This window comes from Cebus imitator, unplaced genomic scaffold (assembly GCF_001604975.1).
Source record: "Cebus imitator isolate Cc_AM_T3 unplaced genomic scaffold, Cebus_imitator-1.0 Scaffold254, whole genome shotgun sequence".
Lineage (NCBI taxonomy): Eukaryota > Metazoa > Chordata > Mammalia > Primates > Cebidae > Cebus > Cebus imitator.
This window is the reverse complement of record NW_016107569.1, coordinates 2025996-2051688: the sequence shown is the minus strand read 5'-3', so window position 1 is coordinate 2051688 and position 25693 is coordinate 2025996. Positions and strand designations below refer to the sequence as shown.

The window sequence follows — 25693 nt, the reverse complement described above, 5'->3', positions numbered from 1 at the left end:
GTAGAGACGGGGTTTCACCATGTTGACCAGGATGGTCTCGATCTCTTGACCTCGTGATCCACCCACCTCGGCCTCCCAAAGTGCTGGGATTACAGGCGTGAGCCACCGCGCCCGGCCCCTGAATTGTTATAGTAAGCGTTCGATACTTTTATAAATCAAATAACTGAAATGGAAAGAAAAACCTGAGAAGAGGAGGGTGAATTGTGAAATCAGAAAAAATCGCAAGAGAGATGACAAATTCAGGAAGGTTCAGGGCGGCAGCTTTGATTTTTGCTAAGCAGGCTGATCTGGCACCCCCAGCATCCTCCATGAGAGACCCTAAACCACAGAGTGCAGATCTCAGCTTCATCTACGGGATGAGCTGCTTCACTTCAATCCCTTGTTCAGGCTTTTTACAAACACGGCTGGGATCTGAGCGTAGTGAGCCGACATGGCCACCGTGGGGGAAGCCAGGCTTTCTTGGTGGGAGATTTGGTGACCTTGCTGCACTGGGGTCCAGGCTCCTTGGCTTCACCTTCTGATCTTGCTCTGTGACAAGGGTGTGAGCTCTCTGAGTCCCCATTTCTCATCAGTGAAAGGGGAATGTTGGTGGGCCCTGTTACGGAGACTGGAGGGGATTATGTGAGCATTGTGTAAAGAACTCAGCTGGAGCCCAGGTGCGGTGGCTCACGCCTATAATCCCAACACTTTGGGAGGCCTAGGTGGGTGGATGACCTGAGATCAGTAGTGTGAGACCAGCCTGGCCAATATGGTGAAACCCTGTCTATACTAAAAAATACAAAATTAGGTGGGTGTGGTGGTGCACACCTGTAGTCCCAGCTAATCAGGAGGCTGAGGCAGGACAATTGCTTGAACCCAGGAGGCGGAGGTTGCAATTAGCCAAGATCTGGCCACTGCATTTCAGCCTGGGTGACAGATTAAGACTCTGTCTCAAAAAAGAATTCAGCTGGAGGCCTGGCTTGTTGTAGTCCCTCTTCAAGGGTGCACTCCCACCATGGTGGAGCCTGATACTGTAGCTGCTGTCAACCAGCACCCGTAGTTCCTCTCACAACTGATGGAAGCACGATAGATGCTGTGGGGCCTCAGCTGGGAACTGCTGTTGTAGAAATGCACATATAGTTATTTGGGGCACAACTTAAGTTTCTGTAATAAAGAGTCCCTGAAATAGAGTGGCTTAAATGAGACAGAAGTTTCTGTTTCTCTCACAGAACAGACCAGAGGTAGGTAGGACTGGTAGGGTGCCTCTGCCATTCTCAACATGGGGCTTTCATCTCCGAGTCCAAGGTGGTTGCTTTAGCTCCTGCCATCACATCTACATTCCAGCCAATGGTAAGAGGAGAAGGAGCAAGGGTAGCACACAGCTCAGAAGTGGCACACATCATTTTTGCTGTCATCTCATTGACTAGAACTGAGCCACGTGATCATGGCGGAAGCTGGAAAACATCATCTGCAGCAGGCTAGCTGTGTGCTCAGCTCAAATCCATGCATCCGCTTATTAAAGCAAGGAGGAGAAAGGATACAAATAGATACAGAGCAGGCTCTGTCGCCCAGACCACCAGAAACCTGGGTGTTTCCTGTGATTTGCCAGGTCCTTGAACTCTTCATTTATACCAGGCCCTGTGGACTCACAGGGGTTGGTAAAACAGGCCATCCCTCTTTCACAGAGCCCTGGTTCGAATGGGTAGAAAGGCTGAAATAATTCAGTGCAAGGAAGGAAGAGTAGAAGGAATAGTAAGAGAGCATGTTAACAAGTCTCTTACATGATTTTATTTTCCAAGATTAGGTTATAGACACTAAAATAAAATGTTGTTTATGTTTTTACAGGCACACGGTAGAATTCAAACAGTAACATGTAAAGGGCTCCCCTGGGAGCCTAATTTGAACAGGTAGTCTGGGTAAGGCCTTCCAGGGCCAGGGCTTGACACTGAGACCTTTTCAGTGAGTGTCAGCCAGGTGGGGCCTCCAGGCAGGAACAGCCCCAGAGCTCAGCCTTCCATGGGCTCCTCACACCTGCTCTTTCTCTCTCCTCTCAACCCACACAGGGAACCTGTCAGTCGTGTGGGGTCACTGGACCAAACCTGTGGGCCTGTCTCCAGGTAAAAGATCCTTGTGCGTATTGGGGGTATGGAGCTGCTTCTAGACTCTGGGCTGGGAATTTCCATCCCTGGTGAGCACCACCAGGAACCTTGGGCAGGGGCACAGGGCTCCAGAGTCAGCGAATCCTGGGCTGGCCATTCTGCCAGCCATTAAAAATGACAGGAGAACAAAACAGGTTGGAGAAGGCTCTGGACCAAAGGCTCCCGTCTTCACAGGACACATAATTCTAGCTTGGCATGCGTAAGTGAGAGTCGACGTGGGCGTCTTGGTGTTGAGGCCTGGCACTGCTGCTTAGTAGCATCTCTTCCTGGGCCAGTCTCATTTTTTCCCTGAACCTTCATTTCCCATCAATAAGAAAGGGGATGCAGCACTGACAGCTGACAGCTGTCCCCGCCTCATGGGGTTAGGGTGGAACTGGACAAGACACTGAGGCCGGCCTGGAGACCGCATCCAGGAGAAGCTGGAAGGGTTTGGATGATTACTGGTTACTAAAAGGAGTAAATGTAGATGTATGAAAACATGACAGTTTCCCCTGAGTGGTAGAGTTACGGGTAATTTTCATTTTTTTTTCTCTGTAGTATTTAAAAAATGTTTGCAAGCATATATTTTTATGGTCATACTAAAAATGACTGTTACTTAAAATTTCTTTAAAAAAACAAAAACCCAGGAGTAGAAACAACAAAGACAGCCTCAGCAGGTGAAGACATCTAGTCAGTCTTTGCAGAAGCGTAGGGGCCCCAGTGGGACTCTGGCCTCTTCTGCTCTGGCCTGTCACTCAGCACAAAGTAGATGGTAAGACACTGGCTATCCAGGGGGCAGCAAGGAGTGCCAGATGTTATCTCCTGGGCTGTTAAAAGTGCAGGACGTGGTCCTCCCTCATAGGAGCCACAGACAGATATGGGAGCCTGATGCAGAACATGATATGTGTTTTCTGAGTCAGCCACATGGTAAAGATCCAGTTGATTCCACCGTTTTCCCAAAAGGTCCTCACCAGCCTGTGCAGTGCTGATCCTGTAGAGAAGCCTTGGCCATTGGCTACTGGCTGGCATGGAGGCCCACAGTGGAGGCATTGAGTGGGCCTTGGAGGACAGGTAGACTTGGGATAGGAGAGTGCGAGGGCAAGACAGCATCTTCAGGGACATGCAGGCCCTGCTGTGCGGCCCTGGTCGGTACTGCCTCCCACTACCTGTGCACCTTGTTTCAAACACCTGGTACCCATTCAGCATCCCCCACTAGAAAATGGCTGTGAGGCCTAGCATCCCCACCAAAAACGTAGGTCCCAATAACTGCCCCCCTACCACGCAGGGCTTTCCTGGAGGGAAAGGATCTGGGTTCCGAGCAGCCAGTCCTCATCTGGGACCCCGTCTGGGCTTCTTGCTGGAGAGCTGCAGCCCAGGACATACTGCTCATTTCACGCAGAGGGCAGTAACAGTGTTTATGAATTTTTATAGAAAAGGCTTCAGAAACATGGAATATCTTGTTTTTGTTTACCGTCCATCAGTACTCAATAGAACTTCAGGTGTACAAACCCACAGGCCCGTGTTCCTTTGAGATGGCAGAGCCTCAATCCCTTGTGGTCCCTGTTCAGGAGAGGTCGGGGCACTGACTTTGGGCTGGAACCAGAGACACTATGTTGACACCATCCTTTTGGCAAGCTGCAGTCCACTCTCCTCCCCTCTGTCCACAGGTCGCCTGCCCCTATGTTGGCTGTGGAGAATCCTCTGCTGACCACAGCACAATTCATGCACAGGTGAGTGTGGTGGCTGAGAGCGTGGGCCCCACAGATAGCCTGGGGTTCAAACTCTGACTCCACCTTCCTGCTCTGGGCCTAAATGGCTGGGGCGATAAATGATGTCATACTAGCATGGCTTCTGCAAAGAAGCAAGAGATGATGCAGGTAAAAACATTTTGCACTTGCACCATTTGATAAACAGCAGCCCTCAGGGTCCCACCCGAGGGGTAAGGGAAATTCAGGCCTCCAGCCTCTCCTGACAGGGCCACTTACCGAGAGGCTGGGGAGTGGAGCAGCCATCACAGGTTGGGGCACCTGTCAGGCCAGAGTACCCTGGACCTTGTTTTGGATATTACCCTCTAGACAAAAAAGCACAACTTGACCGTGAACCTGACCACATTCCGGCTGTGGTGTTATGCCTGTGAGAAGGAGGTGTTCCTGGAGCAGCAGCTGGTGGCCCCTCTGCTGGGCTCCTCCTCCAAGTTCTCTGAACAGGTAACCTGTGTGGTGGGCTCTGTTTGGTTGTTGGCAACACTGTGTTGAGGATGGGGTGGTGTGACCTGAGCATCCGTGGAGCTTGAGTCAGTAGATCTCAGAGGTGTATGTTCCTGGGTCAGTATGTTTTCAGGTGACTTTGAGGAGCTCACATCCACACGTGCTCACTGAGCCCACTCTGTGCCAAGGCGTGAGTGAGGCCCTGAGGGTGCAGAGATGACTGAGAGTAGGTCCTCCCTTGAGGAGCTCAGGGGCCATGGGGTGGCCCTGCGGAGTACAGGGGTTGGGTGGGCCCAGGGTCGTGGGGTGAGTGTAGACCCTTCCAGGCCTTATGGAGAGGGTTGATGAGGTCACAGATGCCCTGTGGCCATCCCAGATGTGAAACCATTCCTAAGGGAATTCCAGGTAGTTGCTACAGCACACTTTTCTATGGGAAATGCCCAGAAACCACCTCGGTAACATCAACCAGAGAATGGGCCTTTCATCAGCAGTGCTGTGCAACCTTAGAGGTGGCGGGTCACCAAGCCCACACCCTGGAGGTCCCAGCCCCAAGCCTGTCCTCAGGGAATGGTCAGTCACCCTGGATGGCAGAGCTGCCAGCTAGAGGAGAAGCCAGGACATGTGTGTGCAGCATCTGCATGGCTGTCTCCTCCATATTTTTAAATTTTATTTTAGTTTAGTTTAGTTTTAGTTTTTGAGATCAAGTCTTGCTCTGTCGCCCAGGCTGGAGTGCAGTGGTGCAATCTCAGCTCACTGCAACCTCTGCCTCCTGGATTCAAATGATTCTCCTGCCTCAGCTCCCTGAGTAGCTGGGATTACAGGTGCCTGCCACCATGCCTGGCTAATTTTTATTTTTACTAGAGTCGGGGTTTCACCATGTTGACCAGGCTGCTCTCGAACTCCTGACCTTAAGTGATCTGCCTGCCTTGGCCTCCCAAAGTGCTGGGATTACAAGCGTGAGCCACTGCACCCTGTTAAACCTGTCTGTTTAGACAGTCACATGATAGGGCTCAATAAGTGCTTATTGAATGCATTTGTGAACTTGGTAGATGTTTATGAATTTTTGTAGAAAAGACTTTAAAACAGCATATGCAATATCTTGTTTTTGTTGTGCACGTGTATTAACAGTTAAATGTCTGTATAATACAGGCCGGGCGCGGTGGCTCACGCCTGTAATACCAGCCCTTTGGAAGGCTGAGCAGGAGGGTCACTTGAGCCCAGAAGTTTGAGACCAGCCTGGGCAGCATAGTGAGACCCTGTCTCTACAGAAAATCAAATGAGCCAGGCGTGGTGGCATATGCTTGTCCCAGCGACTTGGGAGGCTGAGGTGGGAGAGTCACTTGAGCCAAGGAGTTCAAGGTTGCAGTGAGCTATAGTCGTGCTACTGCACTCCAGCCTGGGTGACAGAGCAAGACTCCATCTCTTAAAAAAAAAGTCTACATAGGCCGGGCGCAGTGGCTCACACATGTAATCCTAGCACTTCGAGAGGATCATTGGAGCCCAGGAGTTTGCGACCAGCCTGGGCAAGATGGTGAGATTCCATCGCTACAAAATATAAAAATGTTAGCTGGGCGCTGTGGCATGCACCTGTAGTTTCAACTACTGAGGAGGGTGAGGTGGGAGGATCCCTTGAGCCCAGAAGTTGGAGTCAGCAGTGAGCTCTGATTGTGCCACTTCACTCCAGCCTGGGTAACAAAGCAAGACTCTGTCTAAAAAAAAACACACACACACACAAATCAAGGAGTTCCCAGGGAAAGGCCACCAGTCACAGTGCTTCTGCGCAGATAGACTGACTCAGCCCACTGGGGGTTTCTGGGCAGTGGGGCTGTATTTCCAGCCCTTGGGAGACACCTGGGCCTCTGAACCCAGCTCCTCTGTTCCCCATTTTCCTCATTTTGGGTCTTTAACACAGGACTCCCCACCACCCTCCCACCCTCTGAAAGCTGTTCCTATTGCGGTGGCTGATGAAGGAGAGTCCGAGTCAGAGGATGATGACCTGAAACCTCGAGGTAATGGCCCCCACAGCAGGGGAAGCTGATGGGCCAGCTGGGGGCCTCACCCGGAGGCTGGAAAGTGCCACAGTCTTGTCTCTATTTGCACCTGCTATCTGGGCAAGGAAGGGTGGGGTGACAGATGAGCTGTGTAGCATGGTGTCTTCCCTCTGGAAGCTGGCTGGCCCGGCCAGTGTTCTGGAGAGCCAGCCATTTGTTCCCTCTCCCAGTTGTGTGACCCTGGATAAGCAGGCCCCTCTGCTATATGGTCTGGACAGTGGGCCTGGCTGGGCAGAGGGGCAAAGCAGTTCATCTGTTTAAAACGCTCAGGTAATCACCACTGTTGTGAGCAGGAAGCACGTTAATTTACTGGGAAGATTCCTGGGGTGGAACACTTCCACCATGTCCTCTTCTTGGGTCCTGGGCAATTGAGAGCCACAGCTTTGTGCCAAATATGAATTGCAAGGTGTCCTTGGCAGGGCAGGGTGCTCACCTGCCCCTCCCCATTGTGTTTATTTGCCAGGCCTCACAGGCATGAAGAACCTCGGGAACTCCTGCTACATGAACGCGGCCCTGCAGGCCCTGTCCAATTGGTAGGTCGACGCTTTGTCAGAGAACCAAGAGCTGTCCCTGGCAAAGCCCTGGAAATAGTGTCGGTAGCACCCCCAGGGAGTTGCCCAGAAATGCATGCTTAGGACGCACAGCCAAATCGCTAAAAACACCCAGGCCCTTTGACCCAGCAGTCCCCACAGTGGGAACGTATCCTGAGGAGATAACCAGAGATGCTGGGGAGGTTGGACATGCCAGGAGGCTCCTCGCTCTGTTGTTTATTGGAAGCGATTTAAAGGCCCATCTGCAAGGGAATGTAAATTCTCATAGCCCAGCCTTGCAGCAAGTGCAGGAAAAATGGCGCAAGACAACACACATGGAAACAAGAAGGGGTTCAGAATCTGACAAGTGGGGGGAGAAAAGGAGGTTATAAGGCATTGCATGGGACAATCCCATTTTAGGGGAGAAATGCCATTTTCCATTAGGGATAGGCTCTCAGCTCCATGAGGCTCTCCTATGCAGTAGGGATTGGAGATGGCAGTATATGTATTCAGGAAGGAGAGAGGGAATGGGTACAGATGCGCAGACAAATCTGGAAGGCTACGTTCCAAAATGTTCCTAGTAACCTCATGTTCCTAGTAACCTCAGGTGGCAGAATGAAGGTCAAAAATTGTTAATGATTAACCATACCCAAACTGGGCACGGTGGCTCATGCCTGTAATCCCAACACTTTGGGAGACTGAGGAAGGCAGGAGATTGAGACCAGCCTGGCTAACAAGGTGAAACCCCATCTCTGCTAAAATTACAAAAAATTAGCTGGGCATGGTGGCATGTGCCTGTAGTCCCAGCTACTTGGAAGGCTAAGGCAGGATAATCGCTTGAACCCGGGAAGTGGAGGTTACAGTGAGCCAAGATTACGCCAAAGCACTCCATCCTGGGCAACAGAGTGAGACTCTGTCTCAAATAAAACAAAATAAAATGAAATAATTGACCACACCCGGGCTCACCTCTTTAAAAGCCCTGTCTTGGCTGGGCGCAGTGGCTTATAGCTGTAATCCCAGCACTTTGGGAGGCCACGGCGGGTGGATCGCCTGAGGCAGGAGTTCACCAGCCTGGCCAACATGGGGAAACCCTGTCTGTACTAAAAATACAAAAAAATTCGCTTGGCATGGTGGCATGTGCCTGTGATCTCAGCTACTCTGGAGGTTGAGGCAGGAGAATCACTTGAACCCAGGAGGCAGAGGTGGCAATGAGCCAAGATTGTACTACTGAACTCCAGTCTGAGTGACAGAGTGAGACTCTGTCTCAAAATAAAATAATAAGATAAAGTAAAAATGTCCTGTTTCTAGATACAGCCACACTCTCAGGTACTGGGGGTTAGGGCTCCACAGATTAATTCTGGAGAATGCAATTTTGTCCATAACTGGTAGGATCCTTCTAGTCATCTTCAGATGTTTCTGGGTCCAGGTCCACTGTGTTCTCTGTGCAAGCACTCATGGCTCCCCACTACAGAGTCCTTTCTAAACCATGCCACATCCCTCATTTGCTCTCCTGACCTAGTTCTCTCTCCCTTGCCCCCAGCCCTCCACTGACTCAGTTCTTCTTGGAGTGTGGAGGCCTGGTGCGCACAGACAAGAAGCCAGCCCTGTGCAAGAGCTACCAGAAGTTGGTCTCTGAGGTCTGGCACAAGAAACGGTGAGCCATTGCACCCCTAGCCTCGGGCAGTGTGTGGGACAGGGGTTTCCTGTCAGCACCCAAGATTGAGCGCTTCCTGTGGATTCAGCCCCCAGCGAGCACTTGCCTCACTTTGTCCCGGGTAATTCTTGCAGCAAGCCTGTCGGGTGGAAGTTGCATCCAGTCCTGTTGTACAAATAGGGAAACTGAGATGCAGAGAGCTTTAAGTATCTTGCTCAAGGTCATAGAACCTGCGAAAGGTGAGCTAGAATTTGACCTGCTGTTGACCCTAGCTGGCAGCCAGGGGAAGGTGTCTTTGCCAAAAGATGTGGTGACCCGGCCTCAGCCACAATTGTGTGTGTGGGAGGAGGTGTGGGGCAGGGGGGCGCAGACTGGATGGAGCTTCTGGCACAGAATAAAATGAATTGAAAGACCAGAGCCTGGGATTTGACCTGTTCTCCAGGAAAAGTCAGAGTTGGGAATAATTAAAAATGAGCACACAGAAATATGTGTTACATGTAGAAGCAGATCACAAACCAGCGTGGGGCCAGGCATGGTGGCTCGTGCCTGTAAGTCCAGCACTTTGGGAGGCCAAGGCCAGCGGATCACAGGTCGGGAGTTCAAGACCAGCCTAACCAATATGGTGAAAAATGCTGTCTCTACAAAAAATATAAAAATCAGCCAAGCATGGTGGTGGGCGCCTGTAGTCCCAGCTACTCGGGAGGCTGAGGCAGGAGAATAGCTTGAACCCAGGAGGTGAAGGTTACAGTGAGCCTAGATTGTGCCACTGCACTCCAGCCTGGGCAACAGAGCGAGACTGTGTCTCGGGAAAACAAAAACAAAAAACAACCCAGCATGTTACAGTAAAATCCCGCCTGTGTCAGAAGCCAACTTTAAGTGTATATCTATGTATTTTTATATATGCATCTAGTTTCACAGAAAAATCCAGAAATCTAATGGTTAAGTATCTGGTGCCATTAGTGGTGGTGTTTTTCTCCTGTACTTTTCTGAAATTTTAGATTTGTCAGTAATGAACATGAAATGAGAAAACCACAGTGTTTTAGAACAAAAACAAATCATGTTTAGGTGAGTTTGTTGTGCGCCAGCAGGAAATGGTGCCATCTTATTTGAGCTCTTTGCTTAATTGAGGCAGCTATGACTTGACATTTTCTTCTTGTCTGTAGAGATGTGTGATCCTCTTGGGGCTCCTGGCTGAGTAGGCGCTTCCCCAAATGTCAGGAAACGCCTTGGCCTGGTCCAGCCTGGCTGGCCAGCTGCCTGCTTCTCTCGGGAATGAGCAGCTCAAGGCAGCCTCCCTGTACTAATGGGTTTGGCATTCCTACAGGCCAAGCTACGTGGTCCCCACCAGTCTGTCTCATGGGATCAAGTTGGTCAACCCAATGTTCCGAGGCTATGCCCAGCAGGTAAGCCATCTGAGCTTCCCGGGGGACACCCAAGGCTGTGACCCACTAGGCCCGGCTTTGATGCCAAAACCAGAGTGGAAAATCGCAATGGCAGCGGAGCACTGGTTGGTAGGTCTCATGCTGATATTTAACCCCACTTCACAGATGGGCAGACTGAGGTTCAGGGGGCCGAGTCATTTGCACAGGCCACACAGCTGGCACATGGTGGAGGGGAATTCTTTTTTTGGGGGGCGGGGTACAGGGTCTCACTCTGTGATCCAGGCTGGAGTGCAGTGGTGCAGTCGTGACGTACTGCAGCCCTGACCTCCCGGGCTGAAGCAGTCCTCCCGCCTCAGGCTCCTGAAGTGCTGCAATGACCGGCGGAGGGGAGATTTGAACCTGGGCAGCCTTGCTGCAGGGCCTGTGCCCCTCTGCATTGCACCAGAAACGGCACGGGGTTTCACTTCCCCAAACCACAGGCGAAATTGCACTTTTATTGAAGCAAAAATTTTGATTAAGAATTTTTTTTTTTTAACCTAGAGAGCCCCTTTGAAACCAACCACATTTTTCTATTTTATAAAATCATAAGACCAAGACAAAGAGTGCAGCCACGCGTACACCTCAGCCCTGGGCTGATGGCTTCTGCCCTCCAGCCTCCCGCCCCAGATGGCCCACGGCAGAGCTGGACCTGGCTGGGCCCCCTCTTTTGCTGCCTGAATAAGGGCCATGGATGGACCCGCAGTCATGTGGGGACACTTCCGCCCTCTCCTTTACCCTCTGCCTGCAAACTCAGCGCAGGGAGGGAGAAAGGCAGTACCACATTGAGCCCAGTGACCTTTCACCCTACAGAAGAGGCAGTGGAGGTGGGCAGGGAGCTGGCAGAAGGACGAGGGAGCGTGATGCCAAAAAGGAGGGCTCACCTGAGTCCTGCCCTGAGCCATGCCACCGCAGGCCAGGCCACTGGCGTGACTCACCCTTCCTCTGGCTCCCCCTGCTCCCTCACTCCCTGTGCCAGCCCCCACATACCCTCACCCCCTGTCTCACCTTCCCACAGACCTGGGCATGACTCAGACTAAGCTGCCCCTGCAGGCAGTCCCAGGGTGAGGGCTGCAGCACCTTTGGCTCCTGCTTGAGAGGCTCAGCACTGCCTGGACACCTCTCTTTTTGGGGAGTGATAGTCATCCACAATGTCTAACATTCCTTGTGCACCATGCCACAACTTAATCCTCACAGAACTCTCACCAAGTGGGCAGTACTATCACCACCATGTTATAGGTAAAGAGCTGAGGCTCAGAGAGGTTATTCCCCTCACCCATGTCACACAGCACATCCTGGCAAAGATGGCATGCAGGCTGAGCCCATTCCTCAGCACAGCGCTGCCCCGACTCTGTGCAAGGTGTCCTGCCGGTTCTCAGCTCTGGGTCAGGATGCTGTTACGGAGGGCCATGCGCTGCTACAGGACTCCACCTGGACTCTAGCAGAAGCATCCCTTCCTCTGGTTCAATGACATAATGCAGAGAACGTTTCTGAGGCTGAACTATAGAGGCAGCTGTGGGCCCCTCTAAAGGGCCAAAGGATGCTTTCATGCTTCCACATGGATTGAGATTTTGGCAAGGAACACAGTACTTTTGTTGAAAGGAAGAACCAGAAAGAGAAGTAGATGGTGTATTGAAAGCCTATTCTTGAAAGGGCCCTTGATCATGCCTGCCATAGGTCCTGTGTCCCCCCACCGATGCAACGTAAGCTGGTGGTTCATTCCCTTGATCTTGGAATCTGACACTGCCACGGGGAGTCCCACTCAAACCCCTCTTCCCTGCACCTGAGTGGAGAGAGCCGGGCTCCTCTCTCCAGATGTGTGACATAAGGCTGGCTCTGGCTGCTACGTGACCGCTGCCTCCTGGGGGTCAGGGCCTGGGCTGAGGACTACTTATAACATCCAGGGCAGGGACTGCCGGGGCTGATTTGGGCATGGAACCCGGGTCCTTCTCCATTGCCCAGCACTACTCGAGCACCCCTCAGCTGCCAGTGTCTGCTGCTGCCACCACTTTCTGACCTCTCAGCACACCTGGTGAGCGCACAGCTCCCAGTGGGGCTCACTGGGCACCTCTGCCTGAGCCCCTGCTGCCTTGGCTTCCTGCTGTGCTGGTGGCCCAGTCACAGAGTGGTCAGGACAAAATGGTCATTGCTGTGATTTGAGACCCAGGCAGCCTGCAGGGGCACCTTAGTCTGAGTCATGCCCAGGTCTATGGGAAGGTGAGACAGGGATCGAGAGTATGTGTGGGCTGGCACGGGGACTAAGGGAACAGGGAGCCAGAGGAAAGGTGGAGCATGCAGGCAGCCTGGCCTGTGGGTGGCATGGCTTGGGGCAGGACTCAAGTGAGCCCTCCTTTTTGGCATCACACTCCCTCGTCCTTCTGCCAGCTCCCTGCCCACCTCCACTGCCTCTTCTGTAGGGTGAAAGGTCACTAGGTTGAATGCGGTACCACCTTTCTCCCTCCCTGCGCTGAGCTCTCAGCAGAGGCAGGCTATTCCGAGCATGAGCCAAGAGTTGCATGGACCTAGGTACATACCTGGCTCTACCTCTTGACAGCTGTGTGTCCTGGTGGGAGTCCTTTAGCCTTCTGACCCTCAGAATCATCCACAGAAGAATGGGATTAGGACAGACCACCCTGGGAGGCCACTGTGGGGGTGAGCAGCTCCTCTGCAGGGGACACCCATGAGGCCCTTCTAGTTGGAGGCTGACGCTGTCTCATCAGCCGCAGGGTGTTGCAGGCTGCTTCCTCCTGCCTCCAGGAGAGCCCTGTTGACACAACCCCGGGTTCTAGGACACCCAAGAGTTTCTTCGCTGCCTGATGGACCAGCTGCATGAGGAGCTCAAGGAGCCAGCAGTGGCCACCGTGGCGCTGATGGAGGCACGGGACTCAGACTCAAGTGACACGGATGAGAAACGGGAGGGCGACCGGAGCCCGTCAGAAGACGAGTTCTTGTCCTGCGACTCGAGCAGCGACCGGGGTGAGGGTGACGGGCAGGGTCGTGGCGGGGGCAGCTTGCAGGCAGAGACGGAGCTGCTGATCCCAGAAGAGGCGGGCAGAGCCATCTCCGAGAAGGAACGGATGAAGGACCGCAAGTTCTCCTGGGGCCAGCAGCGTACAAACTCAGAGCAAGTGGATGAGGACGCTGATGTGGACACCACCATGGCTGCCCTTGATGACCAGCCCGAGGAGGCCCAGCCCCCATCGCCTCGGTCCACCAGCCCTTGCCGGACGCCAGGTATCAGCTGGCAGGGGATTCGGGAGGAATGTCAGCCTGTGGCCTGGTACCTACTGGGTGCTGAGCACTGACATACAGTAGCCCCTGGGGGATAGGTTCTTCCACAAGACTCAAATGACAGTTGGGAAGTCAGCTTCCGGGGGACTGAGTGATGCACCCAGGTTCCCCCAAGCTAGTAACGCTGGAGCCCCATTCACAGCCCTCTCCTGGAGCCCTGCGCCTTCAGCCAGAAATGGAGTGGACAGCTCTGCTCTGGCCTGTGTGCAGGGGCCTGGAGTGGGCATGTGACAGAGGAGACACATTGGGTTCAGGCCTTCGACCCTTTAGGAGGGGCTGGCAGGCCCTCTTCCTGCCCACTTACGGAGCTGGCGTGGCTGTCCTGGCCCAGCAAGCTCCCCTTTCTGCCCCCAGAGCCGGACAACGATGCCCACCTGCGAAGCTCCTCTCGCCCCTGCAGCCCTGTCCACCACCACGAGGGCCATGCCAAGCTGTCCAGCAGCCCCCCTCGTGCAAGCCCTGTGAGGATGGCACCGTCATATGTGCTCAAGAAAGGTTCGGGGGGCAGAGGGGAGGGTTGGTCAGCTCGGGCCTGGGAGTGCAGATTGCACCCGTGGCTGCCTTTCTCATGGCTCCCATGTGGCTGAGGGCCAGGCTATGGGCTCCTCTCAGGCACAGCTCTGAGACACCAGTGTCGGGAGCCCCATTTTGCAGAGGATGACATGGAGACACGAGGAAGTGAATTGCTTACGCAGTCACATGACTCACAGATGCCACTGCACATCCTGGCAAAGGAAGCCCCAGTGCCTGCACCTTGCCCCGACCAGGCTGGTGGACACTGAGCTAGTCCTGCGCTGTGTCTCCAGCCCAGGTCTCGAGTGCCGGCAGCCGGAGGCGGAAGGAGCAGTGCTACCGCAGTGTCATCTCCGACATCTTCGACGGCTCCATCCTCAGCCTCGTGCAGTGTCTCACTTGTGACCGGGTGGGTGCCCCAGGGATGGAGGAGCTGGGCCTGGCTGCCAGCGGCCTTGGCAACTCTTGCCCTGACTGGGTGCAGGGTGGGCTCTCCATGGGTGCTCCCTGCTTTTGGTGAGGGGAGGGCCCTTCCTGCGTGGATCCCATGTGTATGGCCTGGGGAGCAGGCCCTCTGCCCCTCACCTGCGGGCTGGGGGTTGGGGTGCAGACATTGCCAAAGGCGGGCACCAGACTGACCTTCAACCCCACAGGTATCCACCACCGTGGAGACGTTCCAGGACCTATCACTGCCCATTCCTGGCAAGGAGGACCTGGCCAAACTCCACTCAGCCATCTACCAGAATGTGCCCGCCAAGCCGGGTGCCTGTGGAGACAGCTATGCCACTCAGGGCTGGCTGGCCTTCATTGTGGAGTACATCCGACGGTGCGCCCACCTTGCCACTAGTGGGTGACACGGGCCGGGCCTTGCCCTGGTTTTCCTGAGTGGGAGATACTGCACAGCCAAGTCCATGCAGTTGAGGGACCAGGAAGGTCCTGGAAAGAGCTGGAGGCCGAAGGCTGCAGGGGAGTTGGCTTAATAAGCAGGGGATTTCTTGGCCACTTTCAAGTGGCCAGGATTGGGTGGTCCCATGGAGCTGGAGAGCAATGACATCAGAGAGGTGACCATGTGGCAGGTTGAAGGGAGGGCAGCAGCAGGACACAGGCCTGGAGGGCAGGAAGGGCAGCAGCTTTCCCTGGGCCTCCTCACTTGCCCAAGGCCATGGACCCATACCACCCCAAGGAGGGGGCAGCATGATCATGGCCCCATCACAGATGAAGGCCAGGCTTGGGGAGAGGTGATGTCACTTGGCCCAGGACATGGAGGGGTCTGGCTCCAGGCCTCTGCCCCGACCCACCATGCCCAGCTGCCTCTCTGGGCCTCAGGTCTGACAACTCACCCAGAGTGCCCTCAGCTCCTGTTCTTGCCCAGGCCCTGGCAGCAGCTGCACCCTTTTCTTGTCTGTAGGTTTGTGGTATCCTGTACCCCCAGCTGGTTTTGGGGGCCTGTCGTCACCCTGGAAGACTGCCTTGCTGCCTTCTTTGCCGCTGATGAGCTGAAGGGTGAGTGGCCTGGCTGGCAAGGGTTCGGGGGGTGGGGAGTTGCAGGGACAGGGGTATGCAGACCCCTGCAGGCCAGCATGCAGCCCAGGGCTTGTGGGACACACGGCCAGGCTACCAAGGTTGAACCCATCAGATTCCCACTTCCTCTGCCAGCCAGGCTCAGCCGGGGCCACCTGCCCTCCCACCCCAACCATCTTGCAGCTCTTGGGTGTTTATTTATTTATTTTTTTACCAATTTGGTGGGCAAAAATGATACTGTACATTAATTTTGCATTTCCTTGATTACTGATGAGTTTCTACATTTTTTGTTAAATATACTGACTATTTGTATTTATTTAAACATTGCTCATTCCTGTTCTTCCCCTTTTTCTCTGTTGGCTATTTGGCATTTAAACCTTTGGGAAAAAAAGTTTTTTTCAATGTTCAATTGTGGTAAAATACACAGAATTTTAAATTTACCACCATAATCATTTGCAATGCTATTTTGAGCAGAAAGTGCACAGTTCATTAGTGTTAAATACATTCACATGGTGGTACAGCCAGTCCTCCCCATTCATCTCCAGAACCTTTTCATCTTGCAAGCCTGAAACTCAGCATCCTTGAAATAGCTCCTAGTCCCCCCTCCCAGCCCCTGGCAACCTCCGCATTCGAATCTCTCTGAATATGACTACCCTAAGGACCTCGTATAAGTGGAATTAGACAGTACTTGACGTTCTGTGACTGACGGCTTTTACTGAGCAGGACGTCCTTAAGGGTCATATGCGTTGCAGCGTGCGTCCGAAGGTCCTGCCTTTTTTAGGCTGATTATTGTTCCGTTGTGTGGGTGGCTGGGGTCATTCTGCTTATTGGTTCATCCATCAGTGGCCACGGGCTGCCTCCATTTTACCTGTTGTGCGTATGTTGCACCCCTCTCTTTTTTCATCCCTTTGAGTATCTGCGCATTTTTAATTTATTGAGGAGCCACCGTGCTGTGTTCCACAGTGGCCGGCCCATTTCACATTCCCACCAGTGACACACAAGAGTTCCAGTTTCTCCACATCCTTGCCCATACTTATTTTCTATTTACTTTTTTGATGGGAATCAGCCTCATGGGTGTGAGGTGGTGTCTCATTGTGGTTTTGTGGTGGTGGTTTGGTTTTTTTGAGACGGAGTCTTGCCCTTGTTGCTCAGGCTGTAGTGCAGTGATGTGATCTTGGCTTACTGCAGCCTCCACCTCCCAGCTTCAAGCAATTCTCCTGCCTCAGCCTCTCGAATACCTGAGACTACAGGTGCCTGCCACCATGCCTGGCTAATTTTTGTATTTTTAGTAGAGACGGGCTTTCACCATATTGGCCGGGCTGATCTCAAACTCTTGACCTTGTGATCTGCCCGCCTCCCAAAGTGCTGGGATTACAGGCATGAGCCACTGTGCCTGGCCTCATTGTGGGGTTTTTTTTGTGTTGTTTTATTTTGTTTTTAAGACAAAGTGTCGCTCTTGTCACCTAGGCTAGAGTGCAATGGTGTGATCTTGGCTCATTGCAACCTCTGTCTCCTGGGTTCAAGCAATTCTCCTGCCTCAGCTTCCTGCCTCCCTAGTAGCTGGGATTACAGGCATGCACTACCATACCCGCCTATGTAGCCCAGGATTTTACCATGTTGGCCAGGCTGGTCTGGAACTCCTGACCTCAGGTGATCCACCCACCTCAGCCTCCCGAAGTGCTCATTGTGGTTTTGATTTGCATTTCCTAATGAGTGATGATGTTGTGTGTCTTTCCATGTGCTCGCTGGCCATTTGTAAATCTTTGGAAAAACATCTATGTGAGTCCTTTGCCTGTCTTGTTTTTTGTTGTTAGTTATAGGAGGTTTTTTTTTTTCTTGAGACAGAGTCTTACTCTGTCACCCAGGCTGGAGTGCAGTAATATGATCTCAGCTCCCTACAGCCTCCTCCCCCCACTCCTCAGGTTTGAGCAATTCTTCTGCCTCGGCCTCCTGAGTGGCTGTGATTACAGGTGCACACAACCACGCCTGGCTAATTTTTGTATTTTTGGTAGAAACGGAGTTTCGCTATGTTGACCAGGCTGGTCTCGAACTCCTGACCTCAGGTGATCCGCCTGCCTCGGCCTCCCAAAGTGCTAGGATTACAGGCATGAGCCACCTCGCCCAGCCAGGTTTTATTTCTTAAGCAGAAATCATAGTCAGTTTTTCTGCTCCCCCATTTCCCATCCCTGCTAACTTCTGACCCTTGTTTTAATGCCCTAGGTGATAACATGTACAGCTGTGAGCGGTGTAAGAAGTAAGAGCCTTCCCCAGCCTTTTCCCTAGCTGCCCGTTTCTGTGCCCTACATATTCCCCTTGGGTTCTTGCAGAGAGCCCACCTCCCATTCCTGCCCTCCTGGAAGGGAGCCGGGTGGGGGGCTGCTCCCCTTAGCCCTGCCGCTGACTCTGGCTCGTGCTTCCTCCCTAGGTTGCGGAACGGAGTGAAGTACTGCAAAGTCCTCCGGTTGCCTGAGGTGAGGGGCGGCCTTGGCAGCCTGCTTCTCAGCTATCTTGAGGTGCACACTAGCACACACCGGGTGGGGGCTGACCCTGCTCCACTGCTTGGGAGCTTCTGTGCTGCAGGGGCCATGGAGATTCCATAGCTTTGGCTGAGAAACCTCTAGGAAGGGAGGGCATGGGACACATTTTTCCGACTGTGACTTGTGCCCTCTCTTGTTGCCTCAGCACATATGTGGTCTAACGTGTTGTGTGAGGGCCCAATGGGAGGCAGGTGTGTGGGATGCTGAGGCCCTGCCCCCAGTGAGACACGTGTGGCCCCTGCTGGCTGCAGAGTGGCCGGAAGAGAGCTGGTCTGGCTGGGGCTGTTGTCTTGGCCCTTCTGAGGAGTTACATCTGAGTCAGGCCTAGAGGGTGTAGGCTGGTGTCAGCATCGAGAAGGGAAGGTGCAGAAGGAGCAGACAAAGCCCCAGTGCAGGAGCAGGCCTGTCCTCACCAAGGAAGGCATGCATGGCTGGAGCAGAGAGGAGGGCCTCGGGCAAGGGGGCGCAGGATGGGGCTGTGCTGCCTCGGGGAAGCTTTGTGGCATCTCAAAGGTAGTGCCGACAGAACTGGTAAACTTGATGGCCCAGTCCAACTGTCAGGGTCCAGTTCTCAGCAGTGGATCTGGGAGTGATTGGTGTGACTTAGAGCACGCCCGGTCTAGCCCCTATGTGGAACTCAGATTTGTTCCAATGGAGTCAGCTTGCATGACCCCATCAGGTGACCTGGGCCCGTGGTCAAGGCTGCAAGGGCCCACGTCGTTTCTGCCTAGATGACCAGTGCTCCCCTGAGGGGCCGTATTGTTTCTGCGAGGATGACTGCTGCTCTCTCTGTCCCCACAGATCCTGTGCATTCACTTGAAGCGCTTTCGGCACGAGGTGATGTACTCGTTCAAAATCAACAGCCACGTCTCCTTTCCCCTTGAGGGGCTCGACCTGCGGCCCTTCCTTGCCAAGGAGTGCACATCCCAGATCACCACCTACGACCTCCTCTCAGTCATCTGCCACCACGGCACGGCAGGCAGTGAGTCGCATCCCTTCCCCCACCATCCCCGTCTGCTGGGTTCCCCGTGACCCGTCTGCTCTGCCACCACAGGTGGGCACTACATCGCCTACTGCCAGAACGTGATCAATGGGCAATGGTACGAGTTCGACGACCAGTATGTCACGGAGGTCCACGAGACCGTGGTGCAGAATGCCGAGGGCTACGTGCTCTTCTACAGGTGGGCACCAGGCCTGGCCTGGCGGAGGAGCCTCACCACCCCTGTCCCCTGGGACCTGTGGGCCTTCTGCATGTGTATAGGGGACAGCGCCTGGAAGGGTTTTGAGCCAGGGAAGTAAGGACTTGAATTGTTAAGAAAGAGCCCTCTGGCTGCTGTGGGGAACCCAAGAAGGCAGCTTGGGGCCTTCTATAGGGCCCTGGCTGGCGGCACGGGCTGGCTGCTCACATGTCGAGGACCCCTGAGGGACCCAGAAGGTGGTAGACAGGGCCAGTATCTCCAGGTGCGCTGGGATGAGGGGCTCTGCATGTATCTGGACATGGCAGCCATCAGGCACAGCTCCTTGCCTCCTCCTCATCCCGAAGGAAGAGCAGCGAGGAGGCCATGCGGGAGCGGCAGCAGGTGGTATCCCTGGCCGCCATGCGGGAGCCCAGCCTGCTGCGGTTCTACGTGTCCCGAGAGTGGCTCAACAAGTTCAACACATTCGCGGAGCCAGGGCCTATCACCAACCAGACCTTCCTCTGCTCCCATGGAGGTGAGGCGCCTCCCTGTGGTGGGAGAGCAGGGTGGGTGGGCAGCCGAGCCCCAGCTTCCCTCCCTGTATCTGCTTCCCAGGCATCCCGCCCAACAAATACCACTACATTGACGACCTGGTGGTCATCCTGCCGCAGAACGTCTGGGAGCACCTGTACAACAGGTGAGAGCCCGGGAGGCGGTCCCACCTCCGTCCTGTCTGGGGCCCTGCTGGCAGGAAAGGAGGGGAGGGCAGGGAAGGAATGCTGCCAGGACCCCACACTGGGCACCCACTCCTGCCTGGCCTCCGCTCAGGCAGCACAGAGCTGCCTTTACTTGTCTCATGGAGAATGAGACACGTCGTCTATGGGAACCCGTTTGGATTCTTCCAGTCACAAGGGACAGGAAACTGGCTGAAGCACAACCGAGTGCATTGGCCCGTCAGCCCCTAAGCCTTGAAGCAGGGCCTCCTGGGGGCTGTGGGCGCTGCTCCCTTGCGGGCTCCGTGGTGCTCACAGGGCGGTGAAGAAGACAGGTGCATGCAGGCCTGCGGCAGGCATGAGGGGGAAGTGGAAGGCAGTGATCGCTCTCCCCTCACCGGTCCTGCCTCAGACCGTGTCTCTCTCTCCCTCCACCCTGGGCAGATTTGGGGGTGGCCCCGCCGTGAACCACCTGTACGTGTGCTCCATCTGCCAGGTGGAGATCGAGGCACTGGCCAAGCGCAGGAGGATCGAGATCGACACCTTCATCAAGGTATGTGCGGCGGGGCAGCTCTGCCAGCCTCTGCCTAGGGTGGCTGGGGACTTGGGGACAAAAGAGCCCTGTGCAGTCCCTGAGGAAGTTTGAAAGGAGTCTTTTGAGGCTAGGTATGGTAGCTCACACCTGTAATCCCAACACTTTGGGAGGCTGAGGTGGGCAGACTTAAGGTCAGGAGTTCGAGACCAGCCTGGCCAACATGGTGAAACCCCATCTCTACTAAAAATACAAAAATTAGCCAGGCATGGTGGTATATGCCTGTAGTCCCAGCTACTCAGGAGGCTGAGTCAGGAGAATTGCTTGAACCTGGGAGACAGAGGTTGCAGTGAGCTGAAATTGTGCCACTGCACTCAGCCTGGGCAACAGAGTGAGACTCCTCCATCTCAAAAAAAAAAAAAAGGAAAGAAAGGAGTCTCCTGCAGGGGACTAGATGGCCAGGTGTCTAAGAGACTTTTCCTGGTGGGAGGGTTGGCTTGAGTAGGTGAAGGCTCAGCTTTGGCTGTATTATTTTGGGCCGAACCATTCTTTATTGTGGGGCTGTCCTATGCATGGTAAGGATGTTTAGCAGCATCCTTGGCCTCTACCCACTAGTGCCAGTGGCAAGCAAAATGACCTCCAGGCATTGCCAAGGGTCCCCTGGAGTGCAGCGTACCCTCCGTGCTCCAGGTGAGAACCACTGGGCTCTCCAACTGCCCGAGATAAGCAGGAAGTGAAAAGCACGGTGCAAACCAGGACTCGCATGTGAGTGTGTTTAGAAGAGGGACTTCTGCGAGGGAGCTGAGTGCACCTGAGGCTCCTGGCACACTCCTTCCCTGCCACGCTGCTTCTAACAGGGACAGGACACGCTCCACTCGGGGAGGGCTGGGTGAGAGACACTGAGGGATGCCTGTGCTTTGTGGCCTCCAGGAAGGGATGCTGTCGGCCGGGTGCTGTGGCTCATGCCTGTGATCCCAGCAATTTGGGAGGCTGAGGCAGGAGGATCACTTGAGCCCAGAAGTTCAAGACCAACCTGGCCAACACGGTGAAACCGCATCTTTGCAAAAAATACAAAAACTAGCCGGGTGTTGTGGTACACGCCTGTAGTCCCTGCTACCGGGAGGGCGAGTGAGGTGGAAGGATAACCTAAGCCTGGGAGGTCGAGGCTGCAGTGAGTGGTGATCGTGCTACTGTACCCCAGCCTGGGCAATAGAGTGAGCCTCTGTCTCAAAACAAAAAAAAGATGCTGTCAGGGCTGGGCATAGTGGTGTGCACCTGTGGTCCAGCCTCCTCAGGAGGGTATGGTGGGAGGATCATTTGAGCCCAGGCGGTCAAGGCTGCAGTGAGCCATGATTTGTGCTGCTGTGCTCCCACCTGGGTACAGAGAGAGACCCCCATTAAAAAAATAAAGAAAGAAAATGCTTCTGTCAGAAGGAGAGCTGCTGCTCTGAGCAGATAGGAACATTGTATTCCACAGGGAGAAGTAGCGTCTCCCTTGCGGTCTCAATTGGGTCAGTTACTGAAGAAAGTCCCCAGAATGTTACCACAGTCATCTCTGAGTGATGGGTGTGTTTATTTTGTTTGAGCATGTCTGGGGGTTCTGATTTTTCACCTTGAGTATCTGATGTTTTTGTAAAAGTCTTAGGCGAGGGACTGGGGTGGGGGCCTTTGGGAAATCCCTGCTGAAGGTAAATAGAGGCTGACCTGCCCTCTCTCCCGTCCTCACCCTGCCGGCCGGCCCAGCTGAACAAGGCCTTCCAGGCTGAGGAGTCGCCAGGCGTCATCTACTGCATCAGCATGCAGTGGTTCCGGGAGTGGGAGGCCTTCGTCAAGGGGAAGGACAATGGTGAGCTGAGGGGGGCCTGGCTCTTTCCTACCGTGGGGGCCTCCTGGGAGATGGGACGCTGGCAGCGGAGGGCCAGCACACAGGGGCTCCTGCAGGCCCTGGGCCTGCCCCCCGGGTGCCACCCATCCAGGGTGAGGAGAGAGCATTGGGCTCTGCCAGTCCCCAGCGGGGATCGCTGTCCCTCCCCAGAGGCTCGCCTCCCTGGCATGCCCAGCAAGCTGCTCCGCCCACCTGCAAGGCTCTTTCCTCAGAAGAAGTTGCCTGAAATGACAGATTTGTTGTCTGACCCCTTGAATTTATAGAGGCAGAGACAGGTGCCCTCACGAGGAAGCCCCCAGGGCCCCCAAGTCCCCAGTACAGAACAGCAGAGCCAAGCCATGGGTTGTCTGTGGCTCAGGGCTCCAGCAGGGTGGGCAGAGCCCGTGGTTCTGCTTGTGGGACCCTTTGTGTGGAGCCCAAGCACCCATCTGTGCTTGGGAAAGGGAAATCTCACTGCCATCCTGCTTGTCAGGGAGGGTGCCAGGGCCACCCTGAGGCCTCTCTGGTGTTGGCTGAGGCCTTCAGGGTGGCTGTGGTTGAGAATGTAACTACAGAGTTCCTACCCTGGCCTGGACGCTTGCCTTCTACCAGCTCTGACCTGAGTGGTTACCTCACCTGCTCAGGCCTCGGCTTTGTCTCCATAAACCTCTATCTTGTTCTGTGGTTGCTGAGGCTAAATGAGACAGCTGGGCACAGGGGAAGGGGCACAGTGAGCAGCAGCTGCCAACAGAGATGAGGGCATGGCCACCCATCCCAGCTCCTGCCGCCAGCACAAACTATTTCATGTATCCTAGAAATTCCCTCTGCTGGGTCCTCGGACTGCTGCAGAGGAGCATTGGGTGGCCCAGACGCCTGGCTCCCTTAGAGACTCCATGCTGACCCCAGGCCTGGGCGGCCTCACTTGGGATGGCTCTGCTGCTGTGGAGGGTGGAGGGCATGGAGGGACTGAACCCAAGTCCGCTGTGTCTTCCAGAGCCCCCGGGGCCTATTGACAACAGCAGGATCACACAGGTCAAAGGAAGTGGCCACGTCCAGCTGAAGCAGGGTGAGTCTCCTGGGGCCAGCCAGACTCCCCTCTGCCCCTCCTGGCTGCCAGGCTGCTGCCCAGTCCCGCCCTTCAGGAGCCCCCTTGCCACCTGTCTTAGAGCCAGGCTGAGACGTCCACTTGAGTCCAGGCCCAGGCAGCTGAGAGATGACCCACGGGGCTTGGTCTCTGCTTGTGTCCTCCAGGCCCCACCCCTCCGCCTGCCTGCCCTGCTGTTTCTGTCGGCCCCACCCCCAGGAACAGAGGACACAGCCAGAGATGAGTTCTCAGGGACAGATGTTCCTCTGGGAAATCCTTCTTTCCATCTGACAGCTTTGCATAGAAGTCCTGGTTGTCCCATCCCCGATTCAGGTCCTGGACCTCAGGAGCCCTCACTGCCCAGGCTGATTGCCTCCTCGAGGTGGTGAGGGTGAGCCCATGGGTGCCTCTCGTGCCCTGCAGGAGCTGACTACGGGCAGATTTCGGAGGAGACCTGGACCTACCTGAACAGCCTGTACGGGGGCGGCCCCGAGATCGCCATCCGCCAGAGCGTGGCGCAGCAGCCGCCGGCCCCAGAGAGCCTGCACGGGGAGCAGAAGATTGAAGCCGAGACCCGGGCCGTGTGACTTGCTGGGCCGGTCTGTAAGTTGCCCGGCTGCTCTGGGTCCTCTCCTCCCTCTCCAGGGATCTCGTGTGTCCCCTTGAGCATCTGAAGAGCAGGTCCCTGAAGGCACCTTCTGGAGGCTGTGGGAGGCCCTGCATGCGGCCCAGCCCCACCTGCCGAGTGCCCTTGTCCCCACAGCCCCGTTTGCCCCACCCGCAGAGGGTGTGTTTATGCCCAGAAGAGAGGCCGGGCCGCTGCAGAACCCTGCTGTGTAAAGAGGCAGTAAAGTTGGTTTGGTTCGCAGTGAGTAACGCTGCAACTAGAAAATACATGCACATCAGGCTTGTTTAAAAGACCAAGACTCTGTGATGTTAGTTTGGGTCTTTGTCCTGGCAGTGCCCCTGCCAGTCACTGTCATCGCGTCCCCTACAACTGCCCTCTCGCTAGCTCAGCCCAGCTTTATCCCTGGAGCCCAGTGCCACCCCCCTCAGTCAGGCTTTCACCTGGAACAGAGTCGGGGAGAAGCTGCCAGGGAGAAGCTGCAGCTTCCACTCAGCCAGGCCCGGACTGACGACTTGGAGGGAGCTGCTCAGAGCCGGTGAGCGCAGCCAGAAGCCCCTGCCAGTGAGGTGCTCACAGGTCCTCCCTGATGGTCCCGCACCCCTACCTCTCCTGGTCATCACTAGAAAGACCCTGAAATCCCAGGCTGCTCTCAGCACTTTTCCTGCAGACTGAAGACTCTGGACTCATTGGTGATTGGAGTGCCAGGAGGAGAGGTTGGATTTCCACCAGTGGGGAATGTTTCTGGAGGCAGCTGGCCCCTGCACCACGTCCTGCTGAGCCTGCCCCCTGGATGGACTGGAATTTGCCTCGAAGTTCAGCGGTTCATCTTCACGGGAAATTTGCTGAGCCCCCACCAGGGACCCAGATGATGAAACAGGGATACCTCACAGCGCTGCCATTTGCTGCTGAGGCAGCTTCCCGGGCCGACACCAGGGAAGGCAGACTTTCCCTTCCTCTCAGCTCCAGCAGTGCAGAGCCAGTGTGCAAGGGGCAGCGCTCAGGCGGATCCTGGGAAGTGGCCTCTGGATGCTGAGTGGAGGGACCCCCTGAGCACAGCAAGGCACCAAAGCCCCTGGAGAAGCCACCAGGGTGAGAGGTGCCACCATCGTCAGGGTCAAAGCAGTCAGGGCGTGCATGGGGACTCTGGGACCAGGCCCCCCTCACAACTGTGGTCATCAGTCTCTAGAAGCAGATGCTCGTGGAAATTCTAGCAGGTGGGTCCAGCAGAGGCCCCGAGGCCTCACTTTTCAAATCTCTCCCAGATCCTGCTCCTTCCCTGCTGAGCCTGGGGTTCCCTGGCATCGGCCCCCAAAGCCACTGCTGCAGCCAGAGGCCATAGGCTGCGCTGTGGTGACACAGTGAGGCTGCTGTGCAGGCTGTGATCTGACCCCACGTCTATGCTGTCTAGTGTGTGTTCAGAATGTCAGAATAAACACAGAACAAACATTCCACAGCCGCACTGTTGTCTCTCCTTCATTGAGGTTAATTCTGTTACTGGAGGGAAGGTGAGCCTGTGCGCCATGGGGACAGCCCACCGCGCTCTGGGGCTCACATTGCAGGTCACCAGGCCCGGGAAGGAGCTTTCCATGTGGTTTTCTGAAACCAGAGTCCACCTGGAGGCTGCAGAGGCAAGCAGAAGAGGGGACCCAGTTGCTTTAAAGGCCCATCGTGTCTCCTTTCCTGGAATCAGCCCCAGCCTCAGAGAAGTAGGACCAGATATGGCCAGTGGTTGAGGCCAGCACATCCCACAAGCAGTGCCCCTCTGGCCACTCGGGCAGGTGGCTACAGAGTGGCCAAGAGCAGGGGTTCCCTCCCCTTAGAACACTGGCCCTGGGTGCTCAGTGATGCTGGGGCT

General features: G+C 55.0%; 1 protein-coding gene across 5 annotated transcripts in view; it reads left to right on the top strand.

Annotated features, from left to right (window-relative positions):
* The window catches only part of USP20 (ubiquitin specific peptidase 20), a 40968-nt gene extending 15681 nt beyond the window's left edge, over positions 1-25287 (top strand). For 3 of the 5 annotated variants that reach the window (XM_037728051.1, XM_017499089.2, XM_037728052.1), the window contains 23 exons: positions 2043-2096; positions 3785-3847; positions 4193-4324; positions 6237-6333; positions 6839-6908; positions 8446-8559; positions 9884-9962; positions 12767-13211; positions 13623-13763; positions 14075-14190; positions 14435-14607; positions 15190-15284; positions 17523-17556; positions 17728-17773; positions 18641-18821; positions 18894-19020; positions 19383-19552; positions 19633-19714; positions 20175-20283; positions 22006-22108; positions 23121-23192; positions 23634-23813; positions 23974-25287. In XM_037728051.1, coding sequence (XP_037583979.1) covers positions 6850-6908; positions 8446-8559; positions 9884-9962; positions 12767-13211; positions 13623-13763; positions 14075-14190; positions 14435-14607; positions 15190-15284; positions 17523-17556; positions 17728-17773; positions 18641-18821; positions 18894-19020; positions 19383-19552; positions 19633-19714; positions 20175-20283; positions 22006-22108; positions 23121-23192; positions 23634-23797 — 2310 coding nt within the window. In that variant the 5' untranslated portion in view covers positions 2043-2096; positions 3785-3847; positions 4193-4324; positions 6237-6333; positions 6839-6849 and the 3' untranslated portion in view covers positions 23798-23813; positions 23974-25287. Of the gene's footprint in view, positions 1-2042; positions 2097-3784; positions 3848-4192; positions 4325-6236; positions 6334-6838; positions 6909-8445; positions 8560-9883; positions 9963-12766; positions 13212-13622; positions 13764-14074; positions 14191-14434; positions 14608-15189; positions 15285-17522; positions 17557-17727; positions 17774-18640; positions 18822-18893; positions 19021-19382; positions 19553-19632; positions 19715-20174; positions 20284-22005; positions 22109-23120; positions 23193-23633; positions 23814-23973 lie in introns of those variants that run through there. The other 2 variants (XM_017499091.2, XR_001816649.2) reach the window with 2 other exon arrangements.
* The last annotated feature ends 406 nt before the right edge of the window (positions 25288-25693 follow it).